Raw genomic sequence first — 13,255 nt, forward strand, 5'->3', positions numbered from 1 at the left:
TTTGCCAAGGAGAAGATGCGGGTTCGATTCCCGCTATCCGCCCATGGTGGAGTAATGTAATATGAGATGAGAAATTATCCGGTATAGTTTATATACCTACTATAGTGTAGTGGTTGTATTTTCTTTTACTCAGACTCCCAGTTCATTAAGGTGAAAGAATCAGACTTCAAATAAATAGATATAAATTTTGACAAATACAAAGAAAAAAATATGTTGCGGAGACAGGATTTGAACCCGTGACCTCAAGGTTATGAGCCTTGCGAGCTACCAAACTGCTCTACCCCGCGCTGACGAACTCGGAACTAATGACTAATGAACGAATAGGGATTAGAGGTGCCCCTATACCAGATTGATATGAATAGTATAGCCTATTCGTACAGAATGGTAAAGGGTGCCCCTATACCAGATTGATATGAATAGTATAGCCTATTCGTACAGAATGGTAAAGGGGGCTCCTCTAATAGAAATGAATAGAAATAGGACTTGGAAGGGATCTTTTTATCCCTACCAACTTGATCTTGTTGCCCCCGGCAACAAACATGCATGAACCATTTCGCGGAGTACGTGTCCGGATAGCCCAAAGTCTCGATAGTTAGCTCTGGGTCTTCCGGTCAAAAAACAGCGTCGATGAAGACGTATAGGTGCACTATTACGTGGTGGGGATTGCAATTTTACATGAATTTCCCATTTCTCGTCCAACGATGAAACTTTGCTTATTTCTTTTTTGAGGATCGACGAATCAAATGATATTTCTCTTCTAATTTCTGCCTCTTCTTCTCCCTCTGAATCAAACTTTTCCTTGCCATAATGGTGTAGTTCCTATTATTACCAATGATACACAATACAGATCGGATCCTAGATGTATAAATATAAGAAGGCGCGCCCCCTCTCCATCGAAATAAAAAATGAGATTTTTTTTGATATCGCGCCTTCCTTTTGAAAATAAATAATCAACTTAACCAAATTTGCCTGATGTAGAAGCAATCAAGAAAGCTGCGTAGGTAAATATATAACCTACAGAAAAGTGAGCTAAGCCAACCAGTCTTGCTTGTACAATGGAAAGAGCCACCGGTTTATCCCTCCAGCGAATCAAATTAGCCAAAGGTGTGCGTTCATGAGCCCATGCTAAAGTTTCAATCAATTCCTGCCAATATCCACGCCAGGAAATTAAGAACATGAATCCAGTAGCCCAAACAAGATGCCCAAATAAGAACATCCACGCCCAGACGGATAAACTATTCATACCAAAAGGATTATATCCGTTGATAAGTTGTGAAGAGTTTAACCATAGATAATCTCTTAACCATCCCATCAAATAAGTGGAAGATTCATTAAATTGCGAAACATTACCCTGCCATAATGTGATATGCTTCCAATGCCAATAGAAGGTAACCCATCCAATGGTATTTAACATCCAGAAAACTGCCAAATAAAATGCATCCCAAGCCGAAATATCACAAGTACCACCTCGTCCTGGACCATCGCAGGGGAAACTATACCCGAAATCCTTTTTATCTGGCATTAACTTGGAACCACGTGCATCTAAAGCACCTTTTACTAAGATCAATGTAGTTGTATGCAAACCTAGAGCAATAGCATGATGTACCAAGAAGTCCCCCGGCCCTATTGTTAAGAATAGTGAATTACGATTTTCATTAATAGCATTCAACCATCCAGGTAACCATAAGCTTTGACCTGCATTAAATGCTGGGCCATTCGTTGAAGATAAGAGTACATCAAACCCATATGAAGTCTTACCATGAGCGGACTGTATCCATTGGGCAAATATGGGTTCGATCAAGATTTGTTTTTCTGGAGTACCAAAAGCAAGCATGACGTCATTATGAACATAGAGTCCCAAGGTATGGAACCCCAGGAACAAGCTAGCCCAACTTAAATGAGATATGATAGCTTCTTTATGGTCTAACATTCTTGCCAATACATTATCCTCATTCTGCTGCGGGTTGTAATCCCTAATGAAGAATATAGCTCCATGAGCAAAGGCTCCTGTCATGATGAACCCTGCGATGTATTGGTGATGAGTATATAACGCAGCTTGAGTAGTAAAGTCTTGTGCTATAAATGCATAAGCAGGTAAAGAGTACATGTGTTGAGCTACCAAGGAAGTAATAACCCCCAAAGAGGCTAGAGCAAGACCTAATTGAAAATGAATCGAATTATTGATTGTGTCATAAAGGCCTTTATGCCCGCGCCCCAATCGACCCCCCGGAGGAATATGCGCCTCTAGAAGATCTTTTATACTGTGCCCAATCCCGAAGTTAGTTCTATACATATGACCAGCAACGAGAAAAATGAATGCAATAGCTAAATGATGATGGGCAATATCGGTCAGCCATAAACTTTGAGTTTGCGGATGGAATCCCCCGAGAAGGGTTAGAATGGCAGTTCCCGCTCCTTGGGAGGTACCGAATAAATGACTACTGGAATCGGGGTTTTGGGCATAAAGATTCCACTGACCTGTAAAAAGTGGCCCCAATCCTTGGGGATATGGTAATACATCTAAGAAATTATTCCATCTGACATATTCACCCCTTGACCCGGGAATAGCAACATGAACTAAATGTCCTGCCCAAGCCAAGGAGCTTACTCCGAAGAGCCCTGACAAATGATGATTGAGACGAGATTCGGCATTTTTGAACCACGAAACGCTTGGCTTCCATTTGGGTTGTAGATGTAACCAACCCGCTACTAAAGATATGGCAGAAATAAATAATAGAAAAAGAGCTCCAGTATAAAGATCTTCGTTGGTGCGCAAGCCGATTGTATACCACCATTGATAAACACCGGAATAAGCAATATTCACTGGGCCAAGAGCACCCCCTCGAGTAAAAGCTTCTACAGCCGGTTGACCAAAATGAGGATCCCAAATAGTATGAGCAATGGGTCTTACATGTAAGGGGTCCTGTACCCATGACTCAAAATTTCCTTGCCAAGCCACATGAAACAGATTGCCGGAAGTCCACAGAAAGATTATTGCTAACTGCCCGAAGTGAGAAGCAAAAATATTCTGATAAAGACGTTCCTCGGTGATATCATCATGACTCTCGAAGTCATGTGCGGTAGCAATACCAAACCAAATACGACGAGTAGTGGGGTCCTGAGCTAAGCCTTGGCTAAACCTTGGAAATCTTAATGCCATAATGCCTTTCAAATCCTCCTAGCCATTATCCTACTGAAATAATTCTTGCTAAGAAGAATGCCCATGTTGTGGCAATTCCACCCAGAAGGTAATGGGTTACTCCTACAGCGCGTCCTTGTATAATGCTCAAGGCTCTAGGCTGAGTAGCAGGAGCAACTTTTAATTTGTTATGAGCCCAGACGATGGATTCAATGAGTTCTTGCCAATAACCACGACCGCTAAATAGAAACATTAAACTGAAGGCCCAGACAAAATGAGCACCTAAGAAGAAAAGACCATAGGCGGATAATGAAGAGCCATAAGACTGGATTACTTGGGAGGACTGTGCCCATAAAAAATCTCTTAGCCACCCATTAATTGTAATGGAACTCTGTGCAAAGTTTCCCCCCGTGATATGAGTTACCACCCCTTGATCACTTATACTACCCCAAACATCTGACTGCATCTTCCAGCTGAAATGGAAAATTACTACCGAAATCGCATTGTACATCCAGAATAGACCTAGGAAGACATGATCCCAGGCGGAGACTTGGCATGTTCCCCCTCTTCCGGGTCCGTCACAAGGGAAACGAAAACCAAGATTTGCTTTATCAGGTATCAAACGAGAACTGCGGGCAAATAGAACACCTTTCAGTAGTATCAATACAGTTACATGGATCGTAAATGCATGAATGTGATGTACCAAAAAATCTGCGGTTCCCAGTGGAATAGGTAACAAAGCTACTTTGCCGCCTACTGCTACTAAATCACCACCCCCCCAAGTCAAGCTGGTGCCCGCTGTTGCACCAGGAGCTGTTGCGCTAGGTGCTAAAGCATGAGTGTTTTGTATCCATTGAGCAAAGATAGGTTGTAATTGTATAGCGGTATCTGAAAACATATCTTGGGGACGCCCCAAAGCGCTCATAGTATCATTATGAATATACAAGCCAAAACTGTGAAAGCCTAGAAATATACACACCCAGTTAAGATGTGATATGATTGCATCTCGGTGCCTAAGGACACGATCTAATAGATCGTTGTATCGAGTAGTTGGATCATAGTCTCTTACCATAAAAATTGCTGCATGTGCAGCAGCACCAACTATGAGAAATCCACCGATCCACATGTGATGCGTGAACAACGAAAGTTGTGTACCATAATCAGTAGCTAGGTATGGATAAGGGGGCATAGAGTACATATGGTGGGCTACTACAATGGTTAAAGAACCTAACATAGCTAAATTCAGAGCTAATTGAGCATGCCATGACGTTGTTAGGATCTCATAGAGGCCCTTATGACCCTCACCTGTAAACGGACCCTTATGAGCCTCTAAAATATCTTTCAGGTCATGACCAATGCCCCAGTTGGTCTTATACATGTGACCAGCTATCAGGAAAAGAATTGCAATAGCCAAATGATGGTGTGCAATATCGGTTAGCCATAGACCTCCTGTTACTGGATCTAACCCTCCACGAAAAGTAAGAAATTCCGCGTATTTTGACCAATTCAGGGTGAAAAACGGGGTTGCTCCCTCTGCAAAACTGGGATAAAGTTGAGCCAAAAGATCCCGATTCAAGATAAATTCATGAGGAAGTGGTATTTCCTTAGGATCCACCCCAGCGTTCAGAAATTGGTTAATAGGTAAAGATACATGTACTTGATGCCCTGCCCAAGAAAGAGACCCAAGTCCTAGTAACCCTGCTAAGTGGTGGTTCAACATGGATTCTACATCTTGGAACCAAGCCAATTTTGGAGCAGCTTTGTGATAATGGAACCAACCGGCAAAAAGCATTAACGCTGCAAAGATCAATGCTCCAATTGCAGTACAATAAAGTTGTAATTCACTAGTTATTCCCGACGCTCGCCAAATCTGAAAAAATCCAGAGGTTATTTGTATTCCTCGGAAACCTCCGCCTACATCGCCATTCAATATTTCTTGACCCACTATCGGCCAAACCACCTGGGCACTGGGTCCGATGTGAGTAGGGTCGCTCAGCCACGCTTCATAATTGGAAAAACGGGCTCCATGGAAATACATGCCACTCAACCAAAGAAAGATGATGGATAGTTGACCGAAATGAGCACTAAATACTTTTCGGGAGATCTCCTCCAAATCATTGGTATGGCTATCGAAATCGTGAGCATCAGCATGTAGGTTCCAGATCCAAGTGGTAGTATCAGGGCCCTTAGCTATTGTCCTTGAGAAATGGCCGGGTCTGGCCCATTCCTCGAATGAAGTTTTTATGGGATCCCTATCCACCAAAATCTTCACTTCTGGTTCCGGCGAACGAATAATCATTGAGTCCTCCTCTTTCCGGACAACACATACGAAGAGACCCGCCAACAAAAAGTAAAGTAATTAGTGAACCTCTGAGAAATATATATTTCTGATTAGTTCCTTTCTATCCCCCACAATTTTCCTTAGTTATTCACTAGAGCAATTATGAGCAATTATGATATGGAAGTCTATCCGGGGCAAGTGTTCGGATCTATTATGACATATCTATGAGGTGCTCAACGGACCGTTTTTTTGTAAATCCCTTCCCGACGCGAGCCAAAAACAACTTTTTGGCCCAACCTAGTCTACTCATATTTCGATGTATGAGTGCCTAGATGGGTCTACTTGTATACTACGTTACATGCAACGTATTACGCCATTACAAATCACAAGATCTCTCATTAGTCATTACTAATGACTAAGATAAGAAATATCCCGATATCGATTTTAGACGTCTTTTTGATTAGTTAGCAATCGCTAAGAGAAAGGAAGAGATTCTGTGCCATATGCATATATCGTCTACCCCTATAAGGTACCAAATGAAATAAAAAGAACGATCTTAGAAGGGATATAATGAAATTCCTCTATCGATTCCCCCGGGGCAACAATCTATTTGATGGATCCAACAAACAATTTAAGTGAATTCAATTCAAAAAGAAAGTGTTCTTATTCGAACCGCCCTGTGATCTTCAACCAATTCTGTGCTTCAATATAATTACCTGGAGTAAGCGCTATGGCTTGTTTCCAATACTCAGCAGCTTGATCGAACCAAGCCTCCGCAATTTCTGAATCTCCCTGTCGAATGGCCTCTTCTCCCCGGTCGGAATAGGTAGGTCAATTCCTTCCCTTAGAACCGTACTTGAGAGTTTCCTGCCTCATACGGCTCAGCAGTCAACTCTTTTTTGGCGTTACATCTTTCTTAATCTACCGTATCTAGCTGAATGAGATTTATCGGAGATCTATCCCTTCTTGGATTAGCCAAATCAAATAACCTGAAGAGGTTAAGTTAATTACATGAGTTTCAAACTCCGATTTGGATCAATAATCAGTTTTATCTCTTCTCCCACTCTCAGAAGAATGAAGCATAGATATCTCCCTCTATCATTAGAGTTTTCTGAAAGTTAACTATCTCGGTTTCGTCTAGAAATTCATATAGAATCTTTGAAAAAGACTTTCTTCGATAAGAAAAAAGGACTTACTCTCCTTGGGATCTGATACTACACCGCTGCTCAATACCTTAGTGGATCAACCCTATTACATAAGTTGATTCCTAACTTTTATGTCATATTATGACATACATAAGTAAGCAGGTCTTATTGTATCGGCCAAAAACCTCAATAATTGATCTTTACGGTGCTTCTTTTATCAATTAGATCCTTTATCCATAGAATCTAGTATAAGGGCTATACTTAGTTCTTCATATATCGGCTTCTATGAAGTCTGTTTTTTTGCTACAGCTTCTAAAAATCGTTCCCCTTTGGACAATGGATATGTAGAAAGCCTATTTTTTTTGTTTCTCCTTAGATTTCCTAGTACTAGCAATAGGAGGTTTTAATACTAGCGGATTTGATCTTTCTTTCCTTCTTTCTATTTCTATAGTAGAGATAGTCGCACGTAATGGCAGATCACGGCCATATTATTAGAAGCTTGTGGTAAGAATGGATTTCGTTCTAGTGCTCGGAAATAATATTCCAAAGCCTTCGTATGTTCTCCGTTACTTGTGTGTATAAGGCCTATATTATAGAGTATATAACTTCGATCGTAGGGATCAATTTCTGGTCGCATAGCTTCATAATAATTCTGTAAAGCTTCCGCATAATTTCCTTCAGATTGAGCTGACATCCGTTACGGTCGTTCATTCCAAGAATCTCCGTTCCAGAACCGTACGTGAGATTTCCATCTCATACGGCTCCTCCCTTCTGCGCATAATATAATATTAAGGGAAATAATCCATGGAATCAAACCAAAACCAAAAAGATTTAAATATTTTCCTTATGAACTGACAGGGGCTAGTGTTTTTACAAGAAATCTCTAGCCAGCCTTCCTGCAAGAGGTCTTTTCTTACTTAATACCAAACATGTTGGTCTTTCTTAGAGAAAAATGGTAACTCCAGCAATTTCTTTGTTCTTAACGCCCCCTATTTCCAGGAATTAGTCACTTCAACGATCTTTGATGGTTATACGGGTATCCAAAGTACGAACGAGATGGATGTTTGTTGTCCTAACCATTCTTGGTAGTCCCGATCCCGATAAGAAGAAGGGGGAATTATATAACAAAGTTTTCGTTTTGTTGATTCCTAGGTGTAGTGCTTCTTCCCCTATGCCACCTATTGGCACTATTACAGTAGAATTGACATGCAATACAGAACCTATAGGTGTAACCTTTCGCTCAATACTAGAATCGACAATTGAAGCATCTGAGGTTGCATCAATCGAGGATACACGACAGAAGGGATTGCTCTATCTCCAAACTTCACCTTCACCAAGCGTAGGTTTTTACCAATCTTTTTCTTTCCATACCGAATCGTGTCTCTTTTTGTAAGAATAAGAATAAATGAAATAGAGTGGTAAGTAAGAAAAAAGGAATCAAATCGCACCATCTCTGTAATAGGTAAATGCCTCTTTTTCTCCCGAAGTTGTCGGAATTATTCGTAATAAGATATTGGCTACAATTGAAGAGGTTTTATCAATAAAATTTCCATTTATCCGAGATCTAGGCATAGTTTGCAATCCATTTTATAATTCTTCTCATTACCCCTCGCGGGTAAATGATCCCACAACAAAGGAATTGTACGATACGAAATGACATAAAAAAAAAAGACTAATAACTAATTAAACTAATTATAAAATCAAAAAATGTGGATCTTTTACTCAGTACTTTTGGGAAGGGATCAATAAGGAACTATTTGAATACGGTTGGATTTTCGATTCCAATTTAGTAGTATACCAATGAGACTATTAGCTATTTCATTGAAATGCAAGAATCAAGGAATTTTTTCTACAGATTCTAATACTAATATAATAAACAATAACCTATCCTATCATAACCTAACCAAAATTGGATTTCATTATGATAATAAAAAAATGGAATAAGCATTCCATGATAAAAATGGGGTAAGGATAACTATCCATTTTGTGTGCATAGCGTGTAGACACCATAAGATTATAGAATGAAAATCCATGGGATGATTCATCAATTTGTAATAGATCCATAGCTCATGGGAGGGATTATTTTTGAAAAATCTGAAATGAAACTGGAAAGGATCCATCGGTTGATTCATTCCAACCCGTTGGTTTAATCCGGTAGAAATCAAATATCAATAAGATGGGAGCGTCCGTCGTCTTGACAAGGATGAATACGTTTTTCTTTTTTATCCCTCGAAACTTGAAGGAAGATCGTTCCTTGACAAAAAGTTTGATATGATAATGGATCGGTCGTACCTGTACTAAATAATATGAGTGACTCGCTATTCACTTGGTTTCTGGGTCATAATTAATAAGATAAGGTTATGTAGGAGAGATGGCCGAGTGGTTCAAGGCGTAGCATTGGAAATGCTATGTAGGCTTTTGTTTACCGAGGGTTCGAATCCCTCTCTTTCCGTATCCTCATCTAATTCACCAACGTTACCAACCACACAATGTATCAAATACCAATTGATACCGTTATTCTAAGAGAAGAGAAAGACCCTTCTTTTCTTTCTTTATAGAGATTTTTTTCTATTCCTAATTACTGTGCTGTGATACGTAAAAGGAAAAGAACAAAAAGAGGGGGAAGAAAAGAGCGGACAGTGAATGAAAATATCACTGCTGATCCATTTGCGATACGTGAATGGGATCAAAATCCGTATCAAATCCCTCTACTTCTTTCAGCGAAAAAAGGGACAAAATTGTCCTAACCTTTGCTGGGTATTTTAGGTTCAAGTTTGTCGGGAATAATATTCTACGATTAGCAATTCATTGACTTTCAAACCGACCCATTTACTATCTATTATTTGATTGACTACCCCTTTATATTGCAATGAGTGCAGAGTCAAATGTTTTGGCAATTCCGCGTTGGAGGATGAATCCATATGATTTTGAATCAAAGCTCTGGATCTTTGTTTATCCTTCGTAGTAATAATATCTCGGGGTTTGCAGCGATAACTTGGTATATCCACTAGACGACCATTAACTAAAATATGTCCATGGTTAACTAATTGCCTGGCTCCAGGAATAGTTGAAGCCATACCCAATCGAAAAAGAATGTTATCCAAACGCATCTCAAGTAGTTGCAGTAAAACTTGACCCGTCGAACCGTTTGCTTTTCCAGCGATACGAACATATCGAAGTAGTTGTCGCTCCGTCAGACCATAATGAAAACGCAATTTCTGTTTTTCTTCTAAACGAATACGATATTGAGATCTTTTCCCGGAGCGGGATTGGTTTCTAAGATCACTTGCGGACCTAGGTTTTTTACTAGTTAGTCCCGGCAAAGCCCCCAGACGGCGTATTTTTTTAAAACGAGGTCCTCGGTAACGAGACATAAAGACTCCTTATTTTAAAGAATAGGATAAACCTTAAGACTGAACTAAACGATAAACAAAGCGAAACCCACTGAAGTGCTAATGCTAAAAAGAGAAATTAGATGAATTGTATCAATACCCGTATTATTTTGTATATATGTATACATGGTAAGTAAGTATCCCACGATTTGTTCTATAGAGATACAACTGCTCCAATAAGTTTTTTACTCATAATTGAATTGGAATGTAAGTTCCTGCGACATAGACATAATAGATCGGGAACCCGAGATTTGGAAGAAAAAAGGGAAGAGTCTTTTCACTATTCCTTTATCTCAAGGAGACATTATCAATCATGGATAAAAAATCGATAGGAAAAAGCCGGCTATCGGAGTCGAACCGATGACCATCGCATTACAAATGCGATGCTCTAACCTCTGAGCTAAGCGGGCTCAACTCACATAACATAAAAATAAAATAGTGAGTTAGTTCAGTAAGCTGCTGTGATCTTAGCTTATTATAGCTAAGCTAGTCTATTTAGTTATAACGGATCTAGCCTAAGAATGCAATCTGGATCATAATGAGATTATGCACTCCTCTGATTTTATTCGTAAAGATAGGAAAAAGAAGAAGAATATTGACCGTTCCACTATTTCATATCGAGCAGGGAAAATGCGCGGAGGAGAGGCAGATATATGTGGGATATAGCTATCCATATTGAATTGCGGATACATCAATGATAGAATCATTTCTGGTTCTGATTGAACCAAACACTGGTCTGGTAGAGCTGAAAGGGTTAAAAATAGGATTTTTTCCGATATCGGATCGGTATTTAATGAATTGAATGGTTCTAACAGAAAGGAAAGAGGGGAATGGAATCACAATAGGGTCCCGGCCTCAAAAGAAAGAAAGGGGATATGGCGAAATTGGTAGACGCTACGGACTTGATTGAATTGAGCCTTGGTATGGAAACCTACTAAGTGGTAACTTCCAAATTCAGAGAAACCCTGGAATTAAAAATGGGCAATCCTGAGCCAAATCCTGTTTACAGAAAACAAGGGTTCCTTTCCTAGAAAGCGAGAATCAAAAAAGGATAGGTGCAGAGACTCAATGGAAGCTGTTCCAACGAATGGGGTTGAGGGGTTGGTAGAAGAATCTATCCATCGGAACTCTGAGGGGATGATCCTATGTACTGAAATATCAACTGAAATATCAAACGATTAATCACAACCCGAATCCTTATTTTTTTTATTTTCTTATTTATATATATTAATATATATGAAATATATTAATAATTAGTTCATAACTCTTGTGTTCTGAATCGATTCCAATTTGAAAGAAAAATAAAATATTCAGTGATAAAATCATTCACTCCAGAGTATAAGGCTGGGAGAGAAATGACTGATCGAACGAGAATAAAGATAGAGTCCCATTCTACCTGTCAATGCTGACAACAATGCAATTTGTTTGTAGTAGGAGGAAAATCCGTCGACTTTAGAAATCGTGAGGGTTCGAGTCCCTCTATCCCCAAGTCCCCAAGAAATGCCTAGTTTACGACCTAAACATTTATCCTCTTTTTTCGCCAGCGCTTCCAAATTAGAAGCGGGTCAAAATTATATATGATATTCATTCGCTCGACTCTTTGACAAACGGATCCTAGCAGTTTCTCTCTTGCTTCAGCAGCTAAATGCAGTATATGTCCAAACGAACATAACCATAACATATGTATATGTATTATTTGTATACAAGGATATACAAGGAATCCCATTATTGAATCATTCATAGTTCATATCCCTTACAAATAAAGGTTTAAAAAAAATCCAAAGAAAAAGAAATCCCAGGACTTGTAATGTTTCTTTAGTACCTTTAAATTAATTGACACAGATACATGTCCTCCAGTAGGATAATGTATAGAGGACGGTCGGGATAGCTCAGCTGGTAGAGCAGAGGACTGAAAATCCTCGTGTCACCAGTTCAAATCTGGTTCCTGGCATATGGTTAATGTATCGAAATGTATATATACAAAGAGAAAATGAATATGGATCGGGATACAATACATATTCGTTACATTCATAGTCTAGTAGTTATTCATCGAGGTATCTACAACATACATCCCGACCCTTGTGGATCGGCAAAGGAATATATTCCTTCTTCTTTTTTGTTTGTCCCTACTATCCTTCCTTTGGCTCATGTTAATACTCCATACATATCCGAAGTTGTCTGAAAGACACAGAAGTCTCGTCTGTTCAGAGGGTTGAGGGGTAGGAATAGAAAAGATCATTTCCGATCCAGTACAAATCCAATCTGATCCCTTTTCATTTCTTAATTTTCCCATTTTTTTCGCCCTTCCCACATTTTTTGCTTTCCGGGGCCCATCTAAGTGATGGGCGCGGTACATAGTTCATGATGTATCTTTTGATTCATCCTATTGGCTCCGCCCATCCCCCAATGGATATGATACTTTGCATTGCATATTGGGTAATATTAATTTACTCGAATTAATTATATATAAATAAACCTCGAACCCCCCCTTTTTTATCCCATCATAATACGAATGACATGAGAGTCCAGTTACTCTATCTAGACGAGAAAGAACGTAAAAATACTCCTTCTTGAGTCTTGTAAGCTAAGATAAGTTTCTTATCATTCAATAAGCATCCTGTAGTTCATAGAAATTAGGGGCAATATAATCCTTGCGTAGGGGCCAACCAATCCAACTTTCGGGCATCAAAATCCGTTTCATGCGTGGATGATTATCATAAGAGATTCCCAACATATCATAAGACTCCCGTTCTTGAAAATCGGCGCTTTTCCAAATCCAGAAAACAGACGGGATTCTAGGATTACTCCTTGGGACAAATACTTTTATGCATACCTCTTCCGGTTGGTCCACACCATACTGTATTCTCGTCAGATGATACACACTAGCTAGCAATCCACCCGGTGCTACATCGTAGGCACATTGGGAACGTAGATAATTGTAACCATATACGTATGAAATGACAGCAATGGAGTACCAATCCTCGGGCTTTATTTGTAAAGTCTCTACTCCTTGGTAATCAAAGCCCAAAGATCTATGAACCAGCTCGTGTTTCACTAGCCAAGCGGATGAACGACCCTGCATCTTCTTGATCTCCCCCACATATTTATATGAGTATTTGACATTGACGATGAAATTTATGAAGATTGATCCACCGTTTGTTATTCTGCACAAAACATCCTATTTAATTCACTAATTCGTGAGAAGATACTGAACTCTTGTATTTGAAAAATGCTTCAGAAGGTATCTCTGAAGTCGATGTCGATTGATAGAGTAATCCTTGATCGTAATTTACAGCAC

The 13,255-nt window shown here is 39.5% G+C and overlaps 2 protein-coding genes and 5 non-coding genes across 7 annotated transcripts in view; 3 read left to right on the plus strand and 4 right to left on the minus strand.

The window, feature by feature from the left end:
• TRNAG-GCC (transfer RNA glycine (anticodon GCC)) overlaps positions 1-42 on the plus strand; it is a 71-nt gene extending 29 nt beyond the window's left edge. Inside the window, exon 1 of the tRNA in view lies at positions 1-42. This exon is cut by the window's left edge and continues 29 nt beyond it. This is a non-coding gene — a tRNA (tRNA-Gly).
• A 142-nt stretch (positions 43-184) lies between these two features.
• On the minus strand, positions 185-3,160 carry LOC126409388 (photosystem I P700 chlorophyll a apoprotein A2). The gene has a single exon (XM_050075405.1). The coding sequence runs from the start codon at positions 3,158-3,160 to the stop codon at positions 956-958; it is 2,205 nt and encodes a 734-aa protein (XP_049931362.1). The 3' UTR covers positions 185-955.
• On the minus strand, positions 214-287 carry TRNAM-CAU (transfer RNA methionine (anticodon CAU)). The gene has a single exon. It is a non-coding gene; the product is annotated as a tRNA-Met (tRNA).
• A 25-nt stretch (positions 3,161-3,185) lies between the features above and the next one.
• LOC126409387 (photosystem I P700 chlorophyll a apoprotein A1) lies at positions 3,186-10,388 on the minus strand. The gene has a single exon (XM_050075404.1). The coding sequence runs from the start codon at positions 5,436-5,438 to the stop codon at positions 3,186-3,188; it is 2,253 nt and encodes a 750-aa protein (XP_049931361.1). The 5' UTR covers positions 5,439-10,388.
• TRNAS-GGA (transfer RNA serine (anticodon GGA)) lies at positions 8,931-9,017 on the plus strand. Its single transcript has one exon. It is a non-coding gene; the product is annotated as a tRNA-Ser (tRNA).
• Positions 10,295-10,367, minus strand: TRNAT-UGU (transfer RNA threonine (anticodon UGU)). The gene has a single exon. It is a non-coding gene; the product is annotated as a tRNA-Thr (tRNA).
• Positions 10,389-11,835: 1,447 nt separating the features above from the next.
• On the plus strand, positions 11,836-11,908 carry TRNAF-GAA (transfer RNA phenylalanine (anticodon GAA)). The gene has a single exon. It is a non-coding gene; the product is annotated as a tRNA-Phe (tRNA).
• The last annotated feature ends 1,347 nt before the right edge of the window (positions 11,909-13,255 follow it).

Source organism: Nymphaea colorata, unplaced genomic scaffold, assembly GCF_008831285.2.
Source record: "Nymphaea colorata isolate Beijing-Zhang1983 unplaced genomic scaffold, ASM883128v2 scaffold0153, whole genome shotgun sequence".
Taxonomy (NCBI): Eukaryota; Viridiplantae; Streptophyta; class Magnoliopsida; order Nymphaeales; family Nymphaeaceae; genus Nymphaea; species Nymphaea colorata.

Coding starts and splice junctions, on each gene's coding strand:
- LOC126409387 (XM_050075404.1), bottom strand. CDS start 5,438: ATGATTATTCGTTCGCCGGAACCAGAAGTGAAGATTTTGGTGGATAGG.
- LOC126409388 (XM_050075405.1), bottom strand. CDS start 3,160: ATGGCATTAAGATTTCCAAGGTTTAGCCAAGGCTTAGCTCAGGACCCC.